General features: G+C 59.3%; 1 protein-coding gene across 2 annotated transcripts; it reads right to left on the bottom strand.

Moving 5' to 3' along the window:
• Positions 1–727: 727 nt before the first annotated feature.
• Positions 728–13,670, bottom strand: MIER2 (MIER family member 2). 2 transcript variants are annotated; one of them, XM_065874964.1, is made up of 13 exons: positions 13,583–13,670; positions 12,567–12,709; positions 9,918–10,043; positions 9,363–9,486; positions 8,745–8,836; positions 8,403–8,472; positions 4,850–5,001; positions 4,654–4,735; positions 4,456–4,550; positions 2,683–2,807; positions 2,466–2,599; positions 1,224–1,662; positions 728–749 (listed from the first exon to the last, which is right to left on the bottom strand). In XM_065874964.1, the coding sequence occupies exons 2-13, from the start codon at positions 12,699–12,701 to the stop codon at positions 728–730; spliced, it is 1,596 nt and encodes a 531-aa protein (XP_065731036.1). In that variant the 5' UTR covers positions 12,702–12,709; positions 13,583–13,670. The 2 variants fall into 2 exon arrangements, with proteins under 2 accessions (XP_065731036.1, XP_065731037.1); XM_065874965.1 differs by having other exon boundaries at positions 2,704–2,807.
• Between the last annotated feature and the right edge of the window lie 8,078 nt (positions 13,671–21,748).

Below are 21,748 nucleotides of genomic sequence, written 5' to 3'. Positions count from 1 at the left end.
AGGACCCCAAGCCATCTTGCTAGGAAGCCTCAACAGAAACACGACCTAGGGGGTCAGGGAAACGGGCTGGAGCCAGGCCCCTTAGTGTGGCAGGCGACAGGCCTCGGTACCAAGGGGCTGTGAGTTCTGCGTCCTCAGACCCACACCCGAGGCTGCTGGGGGCCCCGGGGTGGAGGTGGGCGTGGGGTGGGGGCATAAAGTGCGGCTTTTCCTGAACTGGAGAGAGCGGGTGGACGTCAGGGCGGGGCGGGCCGACATCGAGGTATATGGCTCTGTGCCCCACAGGGTTTGGCACCGAGTAGCAGCTGCCCCCTGAGCCCCGGGCGGGGGCAGCCCGAAGTCCGGCCAGGCGCAGGGAGACGGGCGAGCAGAGTGCCGAGGGTGCCGGCGGAGGCTGCTGCTGGTAGGGGCGGCGTCCGGCCCCACCTCCCCACGTCCCTGGCGGGGCCCGGACGCCTTCCTCGCCTCTGCTGGCTGGATGGGCCAGCCCTCCGCGCCCCGCCGCCCGACGGGTCCCGTGGTGGGCGCAGAGGCTGGAGCCAGGCAGCAGTGCTGGTGCGTGTGTGGCGTGGGGAGGGGCCACCGCTCAGCCCGGTCCTTGACGTGCTCTGAGCAGAGGAGCTACCGGAGGCCCGCGAGGAGGGGAGGGTCAGGAAGACTGACAGGCAGGCCTCACGGCGGCCCCCAAGTCCAATCTGGGCCACAAACGCCCGCCTGTGGCCAGGGATCAACAGGTCATCACGTTACAGCTGCAGGGGGAGAGAGGGAGAGACAGGAGGTCAGTGCAAGCCCAGAGCAAGAGGCCCGGCACAGGGGCGTGGGCGGGACGCAGGCTGGACCACGGCCTCGCCCCCGCCTCACTGGCAGACACCGCCCCACAGCCCGCACAGCCCGCACAGCCGGCACAGCCGCCTGGCCTCCCCCTCTGAGGCAGCACTGTCCTCGGCGGCCGCCTGGGGAGGGCTGGCAGCTCGGCAGGGCCGGGAGGAACCTGGCACTGGCCCCGTTTGTACCTTCTTGGATTCTGAGCCACATGAATGTATTACGTAGCCAGGAAGATGAATGAGCCAAATAAAAACCAGAAGAAAGCTGAAGAAACCACTGGCCTGCTCCGTGGGGCCACGCCATCCTCGGGCCCGGGGGCAACCCCTCCCGCTGGCCTCAGCTTGGACTGAGGCTGGGGTACAGCAGCTGGGGGTGGGGCGGGGAGGGGCCGCACTCACTGTGACAGGGGCTCCGAGTGCAGTGCAGGGGCCGGGCACGCGGGGTGGGCGGCCAGGAAGGGATTCACATCCCCGATGCCGATGAGTCCAAACTCGGCAACCGACAAAGCCACCTGTGCGGGGGCCACGGCCTCCTCGGGCTCTCCGTCCATATCCACGTGGCTGGAGATGAGGGGCAGCTCCTCGGGGAGGGCCCCGGGCAGGGCCAAGTCCACAGCCAGCCTTGGGCTGGCACCGGGCTCTGGAGCGGCCGTGGTGGGGGAGTAGAAAGCTGGCTCAGCCAGGGCTGGGGGCCGCCGAGGCAGGGGCACGGCCGGGGGCGCGTCTACGTCCGGTGGCTGGAACGAACAGGGCCCTGACTCCGAGGACGGGGGGCCGTCGGAGGCCTCCCCGGGCGCGCCGAGACTCCCAGATGTGCTGCTGCCCATGCTCAGGGGCTCTGTGGGGGGAGAACACGGCTGTGGCCAGGCCCCGACAACGCCCACGCCCAGCTCCACCGGGTCAAGGGCAGCCCGGTACGGCCTGCTCGCCCCAAAGCCACAGTCACCTCAGGCTGTGCCTGGTGCGGGGCTCCAACCTGCCGGGTCCAGCAAAGCCAAGGACCCCTCCTCACAAAACGCTCTCACACAAACACGTAAGACACACAGGGATGCAGAAAAGCCCTGTCACACCGGAAGGGCACACTGAGGCTAAGGGCCCCACCTGGGAAGGTCGTGACCCCCATCTTGTAGGGCAGGACAGGACGCAGCAGTTCACAGAGTGAGAGGGGCGTGGACTCGGGGAGCTCCCGCACACGGCCGTGGGGCCAGGCACGCGGACAACCCCCCGGGCACACCACAGACCCAACTGGACCCTGGAGCCAGAACAGGGGAAGCCCCAGCGTCCAGCAGACCCACAAAGCAGCATCCTTGTTCCCTGGGGTCCCCTTCAAAAACTGCAGTCGCCACCTGGGCTCTGTCCTGCTCCTGCACGGCCCTGGGCCCAGACACCAAAGGGGGCGCAACACCCCCTGGGCTCCCACCTGGGACTGCAGAGCAGCCCCACTTGGGGCCCAGGCCGCACAGGGTACCCCCATGTGGAGAGCCAAGTCCTGAGGATGACTCGTGTGTGACACCCTGTGAGACCATGTGGGGGTGAAGGGACATTGGCCCCCGGATGCCACTCACTCCTCCGTGTCCACCAGCCCAGGGTGGGCTGCCGGGGAGAAGCGCCCCCTGAGAAAAGGGGCCACCCCCCACTCACCGGTGCGCATCCGGGCCAGGGGGTCCCGCTCAGGGCCCGGGCCGTCGGCAGTGGCGGGCAGAGGCAGGGGCGGCGAGGAGCGGGGGCGGCCAGGGCCATCGGGGTCACCGCCATCCAGGTCCTGGTCTGCGTCCCTGCAGGGGGAGGAAAGGTGAGGGCAGGGGCTGCCTCAGGCCAGGGCGCCTCCCCCACCACCCCGCGGGCACCTGGCACATACGTGGTTCCCGACGGGCCGTACTTCCGGCGGCCCAGCCGCGTCTGCTGGGAGAAGTAGTCGTAGCGCTCAGACTTCTTCCACAGGTAGTAATACTCCACGCACTCGCCCACGGACCGTGTGCGCACCTGCGGGCGGTGCCGGTCAGCTTGGCCCCCAGCCCCTTCCCAGCCTGCTCCCCACCACCCCGTGCCCTTAGCTCAGCACCCCATCTAGTTGCCCCCGCTCTGTGCCCGGCCTCGGCTCCAGGCCCACCGTCTGCCTCCCTCGCCCCAGACGCCCCAAGGACGGCCGCACCCACGTGTGCTCTGTTCCTCACGGGCCCGGTGGAGGGGGGCAGACAACCCCGGCCCAGAGGGCACGCGGAGCGAGCCCGCTTCTCACTGAGCGTGGGGGTCACTGGCGCTCCAGGGAGAGCCGTCTGCACAAGGGCACGCCGGGTGCGTGAGCCAACTTGAGGGCATATTTACAACGCAGCACAAAAAGCCAGGCCTGCATCCTGGAAGGCCAAGGTCGCCCCGCGGGCGCGTGTCCAGGGTGAGCGATCGGGGCGTCTTCCCATCTCGGAGGATCGCCCGCAGCTGACAACCCCACCCCCACGGGACCCAGCGCCCGTGCCTGGGGAGGGCTGAGACAAGCAGGCGCAGGGGCACCCAGGGACTGCCTGATCTTCTCACTGAAACCCCCTCGTGCGACAAGCCTCCCCGAGGCCAGCTTCACGGCAGACCTGAGACTCCGGTGGGAGAGAGGTCACCAGCCCTAAGCTGGGTGGGGGGCGTGCGGCAGACAGCAGGTCAGGACACAAAGGCAGCAGCCCAGCGGGTTCTGGGGCAGAAGCGGCCTCCGCTATGCGACAGGCGAGGCGGGAGCCGCGGGCACCAGTCCCAGAGGACCAAGTGCTGCCTGGCCGCGCCGGGTTCGGTCAGAGGGGCACCATCCCTGTCCTACAGAGCCCCGAGAGGGCCCCTCACCCACTGCAACCTCCCAGGGAAGACGCCCAGACGGCAAGCGTGAGCCCGGTGCCGGCCAGGCCCTGCTCCTCCACCTGTGGGGAGTGGGAGTGGCCAGGGCTGCCGGCCCCAGGGGAGCAAGACAAGACAGGGACGAGGGGCCGGAGTGGGAGCCACTGTAACGGCGCAGAGGGACAGCCAGGTTCCCAGACGAGCCACGGGCGCCCGGCCAGGCAGACGTCCAGGGCTGGGGGCAGAGGGCCGGGGCAGCGACAGAGGTCAGCGTGGGAGTCGTTACAAGGGAGCCACAGGCAGGGAGCACCCACTCCCTGGTGCTCAGCACAGCTCATATAGTGCTGTGGGGTGTGGGGAGACCAGTGACCAGGCCTGGTGCTAGGGACACGGGCCTGGGGAGGACGGGGGTGGGGGGGACACGGATGTGGAGACGGGCATGGGGACCTGGCATTAGCAGCCACTTCGGTCATGCCTATTTGGTGCAATGGTGGGAGAGCGTGTGTCCCTGGATGGAGTGAACATGGAGACCCTCAGTCCCCACGGCAAGGGGGTGATGGGGGAGATCCAGGCGGGGGTCAGCGCTGGGGGACTGGCAGTGGGCACGAGACCCTTCCCCAGACTGGAACCTTTCCGAGGGATGGGGAAACTAGAGGAAGATGAGCCGGGGAGCCCACCACGAGCCTGGGGTTCGTTCTGACTCCCGCTGCGGGTAGACAACAACTGTGCCGGCTGCCAAGCCCTCCAGCCCCAGAGCAGCCCCCAGCGGGCCGGGAGGCGTGGCGGGCGGGCAGGCAGGCGGGCAGGGCCTCACCTTGTTGGCCTGGATCAGGTGGAAGTTCTTGCCATGCACACGGAAGCCGTGCTCAAAGTTGCGGCGCTCCTCCTCGCTCCAGGCGCACAGCCCGTCTGCGAAGGTTGGAGCGGTGGGGGGAGGGGGGGGCGGGTTGGTCAGCGCGGTCCATGGGGAGGGGTGGGGGGTGGGGGGGGCCGGGGCTGGGGCTGCGCTCACCTCGGATCACCTTCACGTTGAACCGCAGCCTCCGCAGGGCCTCCTCGGCATTGAAGTTGCATTTCACCAGCTCATATAGTGCCTGGGGGAGGGGAGCCACCATTGCCCAGGACAAGTGGTTTCCCTTGAATTCGTCACCATCACACAACCACACCTGCCCCCGCCCCATGGCTCCTCCGCCCCCAGGGCCGCCCACCTGCTCGCTGTCTTTCACCGCCTCTCCCTCCGGGAGCTGAGACTCAGCCACCTCGCGCCACCGCCGCTTCGCCGCCCGGTACAGGAACTCCTCCACCGCCCCCTCAGGAAGGATGCTGGGGTCCCAGAGCAGCTGGTCTTCATTCTCATAGACTGTGCAGGAGGGGGCAAGTTCACGTGCCGGCACGCAGTCTGCACCTCCTCTGACCTCCTCCCCAAAAGCATCACCAGCAGGCCAACTCAGCCCCTCTGGAGGACAAGGGCCCATCGGGGCCTGGGCCTCCACCTCTGCATCTCACAGGGCCAGCTCCGGGCACCTGGGTGCTCGAGGTGGCGGGAAGGCAGGAAGGGGTGGGAGGTCAGTGGGCCCTGAGCAGCCAGTTATCAAGGCCAGTGTCCCAGAGGGGGCAGCAACTAGCCCAGGCTGGAAGGGGGACTTCTGAGTGTGGCCCATGAGGAGGGGCTGCAGGACGAGCTCAGGGAGGCGAAAGGCAGAGGCCCAAGGGAGCAGCGAGAAGAGCCCAGACTCGATCAAGCACAGTGGGGAGACCTGGGCGCCAGCGGCCTCGCTCAGGCAAGAGCTCCCATGGCTGCCTCAGCCCCTACAACCGCAGCATCAGCATCACACGGGCCGCGTGAGAGCAGACCTCCCGGGGAGAGGAGGGGGGGGAGGAGAGGGCAGTAGAGGTCCTGCCATGGCGGGGGAGGGGGGCAGGTGCATTAAGGAAGGATAAGAAAGGGACTCTGGCTGCAGTCTGCTTTGGGGCAGGGCGGGCGGGGGGACAGCCTCCAGCGGGGGGAACGGCGTGGCAGCAAGAGGCAGAAGGGAAGGTTCAGGGCCAAGCCTGGGGAGACCCCAGGGCCAGCATCTCTTGAATACTCAGGGAAGAACCACAGGGGCCAAAACTAAACAACACACACAAGCCAAACACCCAGTGCAGTGGCTGAACAGTGGAACCGGCTCCATACTGGACTCGCTCTTGTGAGGGAACCAGCGACTCTGGGGCTGGCGCCCCTGTAGACCTGCGACCACCTCTCTCCATCTGCAAAGTCAACCCCGAGTCCCAGCCCCTCTCTAGAGAAAAAGCGACACCTGCCACCGTCGCCGTGTGTCTACCTATGGCATGAAGGTGAGAGGTAAACCACGTGACAACACGTAACTCCACAAACAGCTGGACATCAGAGTTAGCAGACAGGACTTCAGCATAACTATGATTAACGCTTTAGGGAAAAGGACAAAATCAACGGAAAGTTGGAACTGAAATCAATTCAAAAGAATCACATGGACATTCCAGGGCTGGAAAATGCAGTGTGTGAATTATGAACCCACTGGGCAGCTTCAACAGCAGCAGAAGACGTGATTAGTGAAACTGGAAAGAATTCCATTCAAAAAAATCAAACTGAAGCTTAAAGAGAACATAATGTGGGACATGTGTAAGATGGTCAAGCAACCTAAGACATGTATAACTGAGTCATGGAGGAAGAGGACAAAGCACAGGACCAATTTTGAGGAGATAATGGCCAAGCAGTGGTGCAGTGGTTAAGCACCTGCCAATGCAGGGGACACTGGTTCGAGCCCTGGTCCGGGAAGATCCCACATGCTGCGGAGCAACTAAACCCGTGCGCCACAACTACTGAGCCTGCGCTCTAGAGCCCACGAGCCACAACTACTGAGCCCACATGCCACAACTACTGAAGCCCACGCACCTAGAGCCCATGCTCCACAACAAGAGAAGCCACCGCAACGAGAAGCCCGCGCACTGCAACGAAGAGTAGCCCCCGCTCACCGTGACTAGAGAGAGCCCGCACACAGCAATGAAGACCCAACACAGCCAAAAATAAATAAATAAATAAATTTATTTTAAAAAAACACACACACACACACACAAAAAGGAGTCAGTGCAGTAATGCAAGAAAAATAAAACATAAAAAGATCACAAAGAAAGAAGTTATCATACACAAATGATATGATTGTATGTGTCTAAAAGTGCGAAAGAATCTACAAGGTAATAAAATTAGTAAGTGAATTTAGCCAAGTCACTGTGTACAAGATTACTTAAAATAATAAACTGCATTTCTGCATTTCACAAGACTGCTATACTGAAAACTCTAAAAACTGCCGAAAATAAAGAAGACCTAAGCAGAGGAGTAAGTTATGTTTGTGAACTGGAAGTGTCAATATCGTTCATGTATCAATCTCCCCCAAATTAATAAAGAGCCAATGCAACCATAATCAAAATCCTAGCAGGCATTTTTGAGACAAATGACAAGCTAATTTGAAAACTTATGTGGACATACAAATAAAAGTTACAAAGTTGGAGGGTTTGCACCACCTCAGACTAACTTCAAAGCTGCAATAATTAAGAGAGTGGTAAGGACCCAGGGTTAGACAAGAGAACAACAGAAGAGAAGCCCCAAAAGGCAGATATACATTACGGACACGACTCCTGATAAAGGCACCACTGCAATTCAGTGGGGGAAAGAACGGACTTCTCCATATGCAGGGCTGGGGGTGGGGGTGGGGGGGTCAACCCTGACCCATACCTCCAACCATACATTAAAATTAAATTAGATCATAGATGCCAACATAAAAGGGGAAATAAAAGAACATATCTTCAAGACCTGCAGACTCCCTAGACAGCATACAAACACATTGTGGCTAAAATAAAGATAAGCTGGATGTCACTGAAATCAGACACCACAGACTGGGAGAAAACATCTGCCGTGCACACAGCCAACCAAGGATGTGCATCCACGCAGAAAGTCACAAGAGAAAGGCAACCCAATTTAAAAGGGGAAAGGCCTCAGCAGGCACCTCCCAAGAGACACCAAGTGGCCAGTAATTGCAAATTAAAGCCACAACGGGGCACAACTCCACACCCGTCAACAAGGCAGACCACACCAGGCGCTGATGAGGACATAGAGCAACTGGAACTCCCACGCTGCTGGCGAGCGGGGGCCCCACTCGGTGCCTACTGATGACGCCCCAGGAACAAGTGTGTGTGTCCACGAAGACAACCACAGGGCAAACCACTGTGAACGCTGACCAGCAGGAGGATGAGCCAACGTGGCATGGCGCGTGCACACGAGGGAACCCAACACCGTAGCGTACGCAACGCACATTCATGCAGCGGGATCGAGAGACAGACAGACTACAAGTCCAGGATGGTGAGCGCCCTGAGGAACAGGGCCAGGCAGAACGCAGAAACACACACGTCTCTGGAGGGCCTGTGGGACGAGCCGTGGACAAGGTGAGGGACTGACGCGTGGGTGACGTGGGGAGAGCCCACACACCCCGGGGAACAAGCGCAGCAGCCCTGGGGGTGGGTGGCCCACAGGGCCCAGGACCAGCCGGCGGGGAGGGACGGCCACTTCCCAGAGTGTCCTGCAGGCTCAGCTGCCCCGGGGAGGTGGCCACCGGACCTGGGCCAGGACCCTCAGGCTCGCTCCGAGGACCTGGGAACTGGCTCTGGCTGGACCCGGGAGTCTCTCCTAGAGGAGTGGGGTTGGCATTTCTCCTGCTCCCTGTCCCCCCACCTCCCAGGCCCACTTACTCTTCTCACCCTGACGGTTCGAGTGCAGCTTGCTGAGGTCGGCTTGGAACTGAGGCCCAACCATGATCTCCTGCAAAGGCAAAGGCCCAGGAGAGTCAGGGCAGACGGAGGCCCAGGCGCGCGGTGCTGACGGGGGCTGCAGGCTGCCGCCCAGAGCCAGGCCACCTGGCCCGACGTGTGAGGTGGGCGGCAGAGGCCAGCTGTGCGTGTGACTGTGTCCAGTGCAGCCAGTCCTGGGGCGGGGGCGGGGGGGCCTCGGGGCTACGGCACTCACTCGCAGTCGAGCCCCAGCCCAGCAGAGGCCCGCGCTGAGGGCGCCGCCACAGGGTCAGGGCCGCGTACCTTCTTACACTTGTTGGCAGGAAGCGGGTCCTCCTCGGTGTCCGACGAGCTGGAGGAGCCAGGCTCCTGGTCTGCATCAGGCAGGAAGCGGGCTTTGGGGAAACAGGAGCAGGTGAGGCACCTCCTCGGCCCCGCACGGCCCCCCAGCCAGCAGACCCCGGGGCCTCCACCCCATTCTCCATCCACCTGACCCCGACGTGTGCCCCTCCTGAGAAGCAGCTGGGTCCAGGCCCTGGCCGGGTGACAGGCTGTGACGGGCACAGGAGCGGGGACTCAGGAGGTCGCCCTCTGCTGCAGTCGTAAACCAGGGGCCTAGACCCCCAGCACCTCACGCTGCCCCTGCTCAGGCCACAGAGACGCACAGGGAGTAAGGGACGCACGGCCCGAGGACGCTGCCCTGGATCTAAGGGACTTTCAGGCACAGGAACCAACACGTTCCCTCCTCACATAAACCAAGGTCACCAGCCTCAGCTCACTGGCAGGGCAGGGGAAAGGGGTCACTACAGGGGCTCGAACAAGAGCAGGGCATCCCCAGGGGTCCCGAGGTCTGTGTCCCCAGCGGCCCAGGGCCCCTCCTTGGCCCGCCAGCCCAGGGGTAGGAGCGGGTGGGACACCTACGTCCACTCTGATTAGGGAAAAGGTCAGAGGCCTCATGGGAGGTCACAGATGGGGTGAGGTCATCGGCTGAGGACTGTGTTTCTTCCTCTTCTTCCCCTGAAAGCAAATCCTTCGCTATTTGTTCCTTTTAACAAGAAAGTAGAGAACGTTTTTGCAGTTTGTTTTAGCAATCTCAAATAACCCTAACCCGAACAGCAGTGGTGGTGCCAAGGCGGACGAGCCTCCCTCTAGGCGTGCAGGGCTCCCACGGGGCTGCTCTCCCTGCTCCGCGGACGAAGCACTTGCACGAGGGCGGGCCAGCCAGGGGCACCGAGTCGGGGAGGGACACGGCCTCCGCCCGAGGCTGAGGACAGTCAGAGCCCCTCCCTCCTGGCCAGGCCACGACCCGCTCGGGACCCGGAGCATCTCTCCCTCCCAGAGCCGTCCCTGCGACCACCCTGACCCTGGGTGTGTGGCCAGAGCCAGCAGCACTAGCTATACCCATACTGCCAGGCTATAAGCCACGCTTCTGCCTGTCTAGGGCCTTCCTGCCCACCCCCAGAACCGCCCCCTCACCTTGTCCAGGGTCATGTCCGGGAGGTTGGCTGTGGTGTCGCTGCCCTCACTCTGGCGCTCCGAGATGGGGTCCGAGGGCTCGTAGCCGTAGAGGGCCAGCAGCTCGTCAAGGGGCATGTCGCTGCTCTGGGGGGCAGGGCTCTGTCGGCAGGGCTGCTCCGGGGCTCTGCTCCCCCACCCCTGAGCCCGTCAGCCCTACGACCAGTCACAGGGGCTCACCCCAGCCAAACCGCAGGCCCAGCCCCTCATCTAAGGGCCCCTCACAGCCCCAGGAGGGAATCGATGAGACACCTGAGCCCAGAGGCGTCCGCTGTCTGCCCAACGCCCCTGGCCGCGAAGGGCAGAGCTGGGCAGGCTCCCGTCCACCTCCACCTCCCCGCCCAGGCCTGTGCAAGCTCCACTCAAGCACTGCGAGGACACCCAGTGTCTGGAGATCAACTGTCACCATACGGGACACCAATAAACAAGAAGGGGAAAAACACGGCCCCTTAATGAACGTAAAAAAGGCATCTGGTCAAACCAACATCACTCCTGATCTTCTAACGCCCTCAGTATGCTAAGTAAAGAGATGGACGCCTCAACAACGTAACAGAGAGGCGGCTGACCCTCGCCGCACCGACCACAAACAAGGGGGTGCTCGAGGGCCCCACGGCTGCCGCACCGACAACAAACAAGAGGGTGCTCGAGGGCCCCACGGCTGCCTGACACGCTGACACTTGGAGCCACCGCGATATGACAAGAGACAGAAATAAGACCCTTAATCACCGGGAAGGAAGAGGCAAAAACTACCACTGCCTTCCACTCAGGTACTGCTTTCCAATCCTGTTTCTGCAAACCTCGCCTGCTCGAGGCCAGTGCCGCCGGCCATGCCGCGTCCTGACCCCTGAGGGTCTCAGTCGGCTTCCAGCCTCCTGCACACGCCCTGTGCCTCTCCCAGTTTCTAACTGTGCACCTGTGGGTGGGGTGGGAGCTGACATGGTGGCTCCCCGGGAAGCGACCTGAGGAGCAGCACGGGGGCGGCTGGGGCAGCCTCTGAGGTCAGGGCGGGGGCACCGAAGTGCGCGAGCACCAACGTGCTCACCAAGGGCGTCAAGAGACGCCCGTCTCACTAAAGAATACGCTGCAACGCCTGTGTGACGCCACGGATTTTATGAAAGCTCACCCTGAGCGGGTGCCGTTTTGATCTTCTGTGGGAGGAAAGGGGAGTAATGGAGACGGCACCCTGGAGCTCGGGGCTGGCGGACAACTCCCGCCTCCTGCCAGGCACTGGCCAGACGAGGGAGACCACTGACTGCGCTTCTTGACGGAGTAAAACTCAGCGTAAAAGCTTTCAAGCACAAAATTCCAATTGTGGAAAACTTGGATGTGACAGCGTGAACTTCATAAACCACAATGCCCGCTGGTGAGGGAATATAAAAGGCAGGTGTTTCTCATTTTGCTTTGGCTATTAAGTTCTTTCCTTTACTTAATCAGTTTACAAAAATTATATCTGAAGAAATTTTTTTTTTTTTTTTTTTTTGGCCGTGCCACATGCCTTGGGAGATCTCAATTACCTGATCAGGGATTGAACCGGGGTCACATCAGTGAAAGCGCAGAGTCCTAACCACTGGACCTCCAGGGAACTCCCCTGAAGAAAGCTTAGCTGAGGTAATTTAGCTAATGAATAGCTGATTTTTTTTTTTTTTTTTTTGGTTACTTTTGAGAAGTTCTGAATTCAAGCTGAACCCCTTAAAACTGATTTTTCTTTTTTGAACAGAAGACATGTTTTGGTTATAAGACCAAACGGGCACCAAGTGATACACAGCACCAAGCTAAATAAATGCCCTATGATTACTCCTTAAAAAAACACTCAGGGCTTCCCTGGTGGCGCACTGGTTGAGAGTCTGCCTGCCGATGCAGGGGACACGGGTTCGTGCCCCAGACCGGGAAGATCCCACATGCCGCGGAGCGGCTGGGCCCGTGAGCCACAACTACTGAGCCTGCGCGTCTGGAGCCTGTGCTCGGCAACAAGAGAGGCCGTGACAGTGAGCGGCCCCCGCTGGCCGCAACTAGAGAAAGCCCTCGCACAGAAACGAAGACCCAACACAGCCAAAACTAACTAAATAAATAAATAAATAAATTTATTTATTTAAAAAAAATAAACAGAACAGATCTATATGAGGCTAGATTTACACTTTAACCAAAAGAACAAATCACAACAGGCTAACGTCTGCCTTAAAAGACAGCGTTCACAGAGATTTACAAAAATGTCAAACTAGTCCACTCTTCTCCCTAATTATTTTGTCTTGAAAATAGTTATTTTTCATTTTCCTAAAAATGTGTTCTTTCTACTAACAATGGGTTTGTCGTATCACCAACATAAACCAAGCTCCTTGAGACCCTCAATAATTTTTAAGAGCACAAAAGTGAGTTCTGTGGGCAAAAAGTTTGAGAACAGTGAGTTCAATGTCCAGCCACCCGCTCGTCTGGAGCCCAGCGCCCCATGAAGGCGGGACTGGCCTGGTCCATCCCCTGACCTCAGTGCCCAGCATGGTCTGGCCTGTGCAGACAGAGGGTCGGCGGCACAGGTCGCCGTGGAGTCCGAGGAGCTCAGGGACTAGGCGGACGGAGCAGCGGCGATGCCCCCTGGACGCCCCGCCCACCGGGTACCTGGGAGACGAAGTCCTTCTCTAGCTCCTCCTCCGGCTTCTCTGGGCCCCGCGCAGCCCCCTCATGCTCCTCCTGGACACCGTAGTTCCGAGACAGGATCTCCGCCAGGTGGAACTGATGGTCTGCGGACCCCATGGACACCACTGTGGGGAGACGTAGGCCCGTGTGAGCTCCTTGCCACCGTCCCAACCACTGAGCTTCTGCAGATGACCACAGGGCGGAGGAAGCCTCGGGGGCCCAGCTGCCACCACAGGGGTGTATGCACGCGCGTGTGTCCACGCGGGCCGGGGTCAGCACGCAGCAGCCCAACCGATGCGCCAGCCCTCCTCTGGCCTCGGCCCAGCAGCTGGGGGACGTGACCAGATCTGGGGTTTTCCCTAAAGAACCAGGATGTGTTCACTGCTCTCTCTCCATGACTGGTCTTCAATGAGTTGATTTTTAGAAGAAACAAAACAGAAAAGGAAATAGCTAGGTCTCACTCAACCCCAGCCAGGGAGCAGTGAGGGCCCAGGCTGGACCTGCGTGTGGGTCCCGAGTGCAGCAGACGGGAGGGGCAGAGCCACAGGGAGCAGACGGGAGGGGCAGAGCCACAGGGAGCAGACGGGAGGGGGGCAGAGCCACAGGGAGCAGACGGGAGGGGGGCAGAGCCACAGGGAGCAGACGGGAGGGGGGCAGAGCCACAGGGAGCAGACGGGAGGGGCAGAGCCACAGGGAGCAGCCAGACACAGAAGGACCCACAGGGTGTGATTCCACCGATGGCAAACACCCAGAACAGCTCAGGGGAGGCACAGGGCCCCGGGGAGGGAGAGTGCCTGCCCAGCACCACCCCCTCTTGCAGCCCCCACCCACAGCCTGGGCCCGGGGTTGGCCAGGAAGCTCTGGAGAACGGAGGCACTCGGTCTGGACAACAGGAGACAGCCCTGGCCACCCCGCCCGCACGCCCCCTCCCGAGGCTCCAGGGACCAGTGTGCCGTCTCTCGCACCTGCCAAGGCCCGGGCCCCAGGGAGGAAGGTACCTGCTGTGGTCTGCAAGCCGGGCTCCCCAGGGCACAGGCTGTGAGAGAGGCAAGAGGCCAGGCCAGGGCTCCGCCTCTCTAGCGAGGAGGCCTGCGGAGGAGACGAGCAGGATTAGGGCCCGCAGCCAGACAGGGCGGTGGAGGGTCAGAGCCAGCCCCGGGGGCATGGGGCACCAGGTAACAGAAGGCCTCCGCAGGCTGGGGCGGGGGTCAAGGCGGGCCAGGTGTGTAGCTGCGCTGGAGTCCAAGCGTCCCTGCGGAGACAGGCAGGGAGGGCCTAGGGCCCGCGGCGGGAACGGCACCCACGGGCACGGTGAGGAGCCTGGGACGGCCGGCCACCAGCAGTGCTGATCACAGCCCAGGACATGGGGCCCAGGTGACCCAGGCCCACACACAGCCCTGGTGCCACACCCCGCAGCCAGGTGCTGACACCACAGCCACTGCACAAGGGACCAGCCTCCGAAACTTTGTCTTAAAAAGGCAAACAGCCACTATGGAGAAATCTGGCAATTCCTCCAAAAGTAAACAGTTACCAAATGACCCAGCAACTAATTCTACTCCTAGGCACACACCCCAAAGAACCAAAAACATGTGTCCATAAAAGGTGTACACATGTGTTCACAGAAGCACGACTTACCACAGCCAAAAGGTGTAGACACCCAAATGCCCATCACCAGGTGAATGAATAAACAAGACGTGGTCCATCCTTATGATAAAATATTACTTGGCCACGAAAAGGGGTGAAGCCCTGACACTCGCTACCAGGTGGACGGACCCTGAGAACACGATGCTCAGTGAGAGAAGCCAGACACAGAAGGACCCACAGGGTGTGATTCCACCGATGGCAAACACCCAGAACAGGCCGATCCACAGACAGACAGTGGGTTCCTGGTTGTCAGGGGCTGGGGTGACTGCTGATGGGGTCAGGTGTTTTTCTGGGGTGATGGAATGTTCCAGATAGAACTGAAGGTCTCAAAACTTTGTGAACATACTAAAAATCACTGAATTAAACACTTTAGATGGGTATATTTTGAAGCACATAAGTTATACCTCAAATTTTTTAAAAGTGCAAATGGAAGCATCATAACAGCTACCACTGGGACTTCCCTCGTGGTCCAGTAGCTAAGAGTCCACGCTCCCAACGCAGGGGTCCTGGGTTCAATCCCTGGTCAGGGAACTAGATCCCAAATGCCACAACTAAAAGTTCACATGCCGCAACTAAAGATCCCGCATGCTGCAACCAAAGACCCAGGGCAGCCAAATAAGTAAGTAAATAAACTTTTTTTTAATTGTCTTTAAAAAAAGCTACCATTATCACAATGTTCAAAAATTTATTAAGAACAAGAAAACTAGACCAATGTCTCTTACAAACAGAAACACAAAACTCAACAAAACCCAAGCAAACTGAGTTCAACGACATACAGAGAACACTGCACACCAATGAGGAGAGGCTCAGAGCAGGGACGCAGCACAGGTGTGACACCCAACACAACCAACACAGCGACACACTAAACACAAAACCCACACCAAAATCATCTCAGCAGATGCAGAGACGACACATAGCAGAGTCCAACACCCTTTCATGATGAAAACACTTGACATATGAAGGCTGCAAGGGAACTTCCTGAAAAAGGCGTCCATCCAAACCCCAGCTACTGCCACCCCTGAGGCAAATGGCTAGCGCCTCACCCGAAACCAGGGCACGGTCTCTTCAGTCTCTTCAGGGCACGGTCCTGGAGGAGGCAGCAGTCGGGGCAGGAAAGTAAAATAAAAGGAATCCAAACTGGAAAGGCAAGTCATGACCTGGGACACAGAGGATACTAAAGAATCCACTAAAGAAACCAGAACTAATAAATGAGTTCAGCAAGGCTGCAAGACACAAGATAACCTACAAAAATCAACTTTACTCCTATATACTAGCAATGAACAATCCAAAAAGAAAATAAGGAAAACAATTCCATTTCCAATAGCACCAAAAAGAACAAAATACTTAGGAATAAATGTAGCAAAAGGAATTCAAAACTAATACTCTGAAAAGTGCAAAACACATTGAAAGAAACTAAAGATCTACCTAAATGGAAAGACATACTATATTCATAGCTCAAAAGACTATTGCTAAGATGTCAATACTCCCCAATTCATCTACAGATTCAACAAAATGCCTATCAGAATCCCACCGGGCTTCTATGTAGAAACTGACAGACTCCAAAAATCATATGAAAACTCAGGGGACCCCAAACAGCTAGAACAATCTTGAAAAGGAAGAACACTTCCCAATCTCAAAAGTACTCCAAAGCCGCAGTAATCAAAACAGTGTGGTGCTGACATAAAGCCAGATATTTAGATCAAATTAATAGAACTGAGAATTCAAACACAAACCCATATATTTACAGTCAAGCGAATTTTTAAAGGGGTGACAGAAAAATTCAATGCAGAATGAACAGTCTTTTCAACAAACAGTGCTACGGCAATTGGATATCCAAACGCAAAATAATAACATTCAACTCCTATCCTACACCGCACACAAAAACTCACTCAAACTGGATCAAAGACCTCAAATATAAGAGCTATCACTATAAAACTCTTAGAAGAAATCATAGCGATAAATCTTTCTTACCAGGCAATGGTTTCTTAGATAAGACACAAAAAGCATAATCAACAAAAGAAAAATAGATAAACTGGACTTCATCAAAATTAAAAATTTAAAAAGACAACTCACAGTCCGGTAAAAGATATTTGCAAATCATACGGTCCCTTTCTAAAGGGACGAACAGGCAAAGTCTCTGAATAGACATTCCTTCAAAGAGATACACAAATGGCCAATCGGCAGGTGGAAGCAAAGCTCAGCATTAGGGACAGCAAATAAGCACGTCAGACACCACTTCTGTGACCAGGAGGACACATGATATCAAGTGTGGGGGGAATGCAGGCACTTGGGGGGGGCGGACGTGCAATGGGACAGCACAGGGAACACACCTGGGTGTCACCGGATGCCCCCCAACACGCCACCCTGGCACAGGGTGACCATCAGTGAAGGCAGGTGAGAAAGCAGACCCGGCCCCGAGGCAGAGCACACACAGTCTACTGACCAGCCCCACTCCCCTCCGCCCATAAGGCACGGCCCCCAGAGGTCAAGGCCTTCCCTCTGCACTGACCGCCCTGATGTTCACACACTCCTGAGCCCTGACCACCCCTTTGGGGACTCCTCGTCGGGTTCTTCCGCATGACGCGCACCACCTGGTTAACAAGCTGCTTGTTTCTCTCTCCCAAAGCTGCCCTTGTCAGCCAGAACCATGGAGCCCCAGCCAGGGACCCAGGGGGGCAGAGGGAAAAGTTAAGCCTCTCCTCCCTGAAACACCCAAGACAGACAAAAACACTCATCCACGCTGAGACCTGTTCACGAGTGTTCTCAGCAGCATGACTCACAACGGCCAAAGGAGGAAAGAACCCAAATGGCCATCAGATGGAGTATTACTCAGCCAGGAAAAGAGGAGAAGCCCTGACACTCGCTACCACGTGGACAACCTTGAGAACACGATGCTCAGTGAGAAGCCAGACACAGAAGGCACACAGGGTGCGACTCCATTGACGGGAAGTGTCCAGAAGAGGCAGAGCCACAGACAGAGAGTGGGTTCCTGGTTGTCAGGGGCCGGGGAGACGGATGGGGGAGAGATGACTAACGAGTGCACGGTTTCTTTTGGGCTGGTGAAAATGTTCCAGAATTGACTGGTGATGGCTGCACAACTCTATAAACATACTAAGAGCCGCTGAATCGCACACATTGAAATGAATGAATTGTACAGTAAATGAATTATACCTCAGTAAGGCTGTTTACAGAAAAAAAATAGATATATATATATATATATAGATATATATATATAGAACACAATAGTTAATAAACTAAGTTTTCAAATTTTAGAAAAAGAAGTTTAGTAGGAACTTCCACACTGATTTCCTCACTGGGTCCTCAAGAGGTTGTGTAATCATTTTCTTCATAAGAGAAATAAGGGACTTGCAGCTCAGAGAGGTCAAGTCAGTCACCCGCCATTCCCAGCACCCTGGATGGTCCCGCCCAAGCCTAAGGCCCCTGTTTTGCCAAGGTGGGAGAAGGAAATAGATGAGGAGCTGACTAAGCACGTTCTGGGTTAAAAAGAAAAAGAAGAAAAAGAAAGTGGTGGGGGGGCGGGAGGAAAGAAGGAAGGAAGACAGCATTCTACGGACTTGGCCCCAAAGGCGAGTGGGGTGGAGGAGGGAGCAAGCCCAGGGCGGGAAGGCTGGGCCCAGTGCTCAGACGGAGGCGCTGCTGGAAGCAGAGCCGCATCTGATTCCCGCTCAGTCCTCCAAGCCTAACCCGCAGTGACCTGTGGGAGGCCATCCTCCTAGGTGGCTGCACCCAGGCACGCCACCCACAGGCGTTCCTCCAGGCACGGGACACCGACGTGCCTCCCCACCCTGTGCGAGGGCTGGGCCTGGGACTCTGGTGGGAGGGCTTCCACGTGACCCCCAAGACTAAGCTGTGAAATGCAGTGCAGTTCCCACAGCCGCCCATGCTGTGAGGAAGCACAAGCCGCAAGGAGAGGCCACGCCAGCAGGCGGCATCACAGCCACACGTGGGCGAGGAAGCTTCCCTCCACTGGTGCTGGCTCAGCCCAGCCACCAACCAACCGCAACCACATGAGGGACCAGTCAGCCCTCAGAACCGTGACAGGTAATTAAAAACTGATGGTTGAAAAAAAAAAAAAAAAAAACTGATGGTTGGGGCTTCCATGGTGGCACAGTGGTTGAGAGTCCGCCTGCCGATGCAGGGGACACGGGTTCGTGCCCCGGTCCGGGAAGATCCTACATGCCGCGGAGCGGCTGGGCCCATGAGCCATGGCCGCTGAGCCTGTGCATCCGGAGCCTGTGCTCCGCAACAGGAGAGGTCACAACAGTGAGAAGCCCGTGTATCGCCAAAAAAAAAAACCCAAAAAACCGATGGCTGCTTTGAGGAACTGAGTGTCGAGGTGACTCATCAGGCAGCAGCGTTAACCAGACCCCCCCACCCCCCGCCCACACCCAGCAAAGGTGTCTGGTCCCGCTGGGCCACCCAGCGCTTCATCCCTGTCTGACAGCCTGTAGAGCACCCGCTCTGGGCCGGGAGGCAAGAGGCACTGGGTGCACAGCAGTCAATCGACAAACAGGTTCTGCCTGTCCAGTCTTGACGAGTCAGCCATCTCGTTGGGGATACAGATAACAAACAAGCAGATGTGCACAGTACTGAGGGGAGGAAATGGGGTAGGGGGCCTGCACAACTAGGGAGGGCCTGTGTGGCCGTCTCCAGGCCGAGGCCTCCAGGGCAGCGGGACGGCACCACACAGCGAGTCCCCCCAAGGCTGCAGACAGCACAGGGAAACAGAAGGAGCCCAGGGGGTGGAAAAGGGCGCAGGGGGAGATCCTCAGAGATCGTGCCACCGGGCCAAGGGTCACGGGGAGGAGATGCGCTTTCCCCTGAGGACAACAAAAAGCCGTGTCTTTTAAGCACAGGACAGAGGTGGTGGACTCAGGTTTGTCGAAGAGCAAGCTGGGATCCGCGAGGAAAGCAGCAGGAAGCGCCCCACCTTCTCTCACGGTGCTGTGGCTACTTTGGCGGCAACAGAAATCAGGCAGCTAATCCCGATCGAGCACTTACCGCTCGGTTACGAATCGCCATTTTTATCAGTTCAAGACAGTGACTGCACAAGGTTCAGCTTCTCTGTGCAAGCACGGAGCCATGATCTCATGAGACCTCCCCATCTCAGAGAGAGTGACCGACCCAAGGTCACACGGAGTAAGAGGCTCCAGAAATACAACGGGTCTCCTGGGCAGGGGCTGGCCATGCCCACCACGACTGGAATTTACACACCTGTTGTCCTTCACTGCCAGGCCCTAAGGGCCTCCCATGGAGCCAGGCATTCGGACTTTCTTTTAGGAAAACAACCCCAATTCACTCAACAGGCACCACCCCAAACTGGACACAGGACAACAGGAGCACCCTGGACACCCGGCTGCTGTGACACTGGTCAGGGCAGAGTCAACAGCCAAACCCCGCAGCGCTCGGGGCGGGCTGGCTGGGAGTCTGCCCCATCCACCTGTAACACGCAGCTACCTGCCAGGCCAAGACAGCTGGCCCCTGGGGCAGACGCACACACAGAACGCCGTGCCCCTGCTGGGACATCGGGAGACCCGGCTTCTGCCTCCGTCCCACAAGTCCAGCCACCACCCAGGAGGCCTGTTTCCCCAAACACCCTCTAAGGTAGGAAAGGTAGGAGAACTACTCTGGAAGGGCCCTTTTGGTCCAGCCACCCAGCGTAAGGCAGGAACTAGCTGGGGAGGTCTGGCCTTGGACTGAGATGCCCACGCCCTTTTTGGCGCAAACGCAGGGCCTGTCGCTGCCTCTGAGAAGGTCACTGGTGGGAGAGTATGACCAGTCCTGCCCTCCACGACATCCACCCACAGTGTGCCAAGATACAAACACCCAGTGTGGCCCCATAACCAGGCCGAGCATCCCAGGACCCGGCTGCACCTCACCGCGTGGGTGCCTGCTCCTCTCTGGGCCCGGGCGGCCCCACCCATTGGGTGAGGATCACTTGCTGAGTCCAGGGACCTTCTTGGCATCCCCAAACCGAGCGTCTGCGCTAAGAGTCACGTTTGCTGAGTCCCTAATAGGTGCATTATTCATTTCATCCTCACTAGGGTCCTATAAAGTGAGAACAGGTTCGCACTGTTTTATCCGACATTCAAAAAAGCCCTCAAAGTGAAAGTTTTTCATCCCTGGTTTGACCCGCCACGAAGCTATTCAGTGTCTTGATCCCAACGATACCAGGTGAGTTTGCTCAAACATCACACCCCAAACCCTCAAATCCGAAACACTGAACTCCAACATCCATCTGGCCCCAAGGACTTGGGGTAAGGGGTCTTGGGCCCGCTTTCCGGACAGAGAGAGGAGGCTCGGAGAAGTAACTTTAAGCCGCCGGTAAAGGCAGCCCTACGCCCCCCCGGGGCCGGAACCGCGCCGTGAGGGCCCCAGGTCAGAGCTCCAGTCCCGCCCGGAGTCCGGCGGGAGCGCGACTCCTTGGGGCCAGCGCCGCGGGGGCGGGGGTGGGGGTGGGGGTGGGGGGGTCAGCGGCCTGGGGTCCGGAGGGAGCGCGACTCTGCAGGGCGAGCCCCGCTGGCGGGGGGAGGGGGGGGTGGCCAGTGGGCGGGGGTCCAGCGGCCGAGGGTCTGGTGAGTCGGGGTCCGGAGAAGGCGCGTGCTCCGCTAAGTTGGCAGACGCGGGGCGGACGCCGGGGGCGGCGGGCGGGGGAGCGGGAAACCTCCGGCGCGCACCCCTTCCCCGCCCCCGCAGCCCCCTCCCCACCCCACGCCCACGCCCCCGCCCCCCGCGCCACACATGCGCTCTGCCGCCCGCGATGTGGCAGCCGGGAGGGGGGGCCGGGGGCGGCCGCCGACGGAGCCCAGCGCCCCTCGGGCCCCGACGGAAGCAGCGCCGCGGCCCGGCCCCGAGCCCTGGGCAGGGGTCCGGGGGCCCGGAGCCCCCACGCGGCCGGGCCGGGCGGCGTGGGCGCAAGCCTGGGCGGGGGCCGGCTCCCCCGGCCCGCTCACTCACCTCCGCCATGGCCGTGTGTGCGCGGGAGGCGGTGGCCGTGCCGGGATCCCCGGATGCGGGGCCGCGCGCTCATTGGCTGCTGCCCCTGGGCGGGTGGGGGCGCCGGGGCGGGGCCGGGGGCGGGGCGCGGGCGGGCGGGCGCGTAGTAGGTGCGCGGACGGGGACGCGCGGGCGGGCGCGGGATGCGCGGGATGCGCGGGATGCGCGGGTTGCGGAGTCTCGCGGACCTTGGCCTCGTCTGGGAAGTGGGGGCGCCGTGGTGGAAGTGCCAATTCCTCATAAGCACACCTTAAGCACTGGTCCCAGTTCCTCCTTCCCGTCTGTAGTGCCCCCGTGTTACAGGTAAAGATACGGAGCCCAGGAGTGACGGGCCACCCGGGCACAAGCGAGCGGCAGAGCCCAGACTGAAGCCTGGGCAGCGAGGTGCTAGAACTTTCCGCACGTTTGCACCAGTGATGACGGATCTCATGGGAGACTTGGAACCCGAGTGCCCCGGGTGGGCAGGGGAGGTGGAGGCCTGCCCGGCCGCTGGCTCTGGAACT

The sequence above is a fragment of the Phocoena phocoena genome, chromosome 3 (assembly GCF_963924675.1).
Source record: "Phocoena phocoena chromosome 3, mPhoPho1.1, whole genome shotgun sequence".
In the NCBI taxonomy this organism is placed as follows: Eukaryota; Metazoa; Chordata; class Mammalia; order Artiodactyla; family Phocoenidae; genus Phocoena; species Phocoena phocoena.
This window is presented reverse-complemented; position numbering and strand designations above follow the sequence as displayed.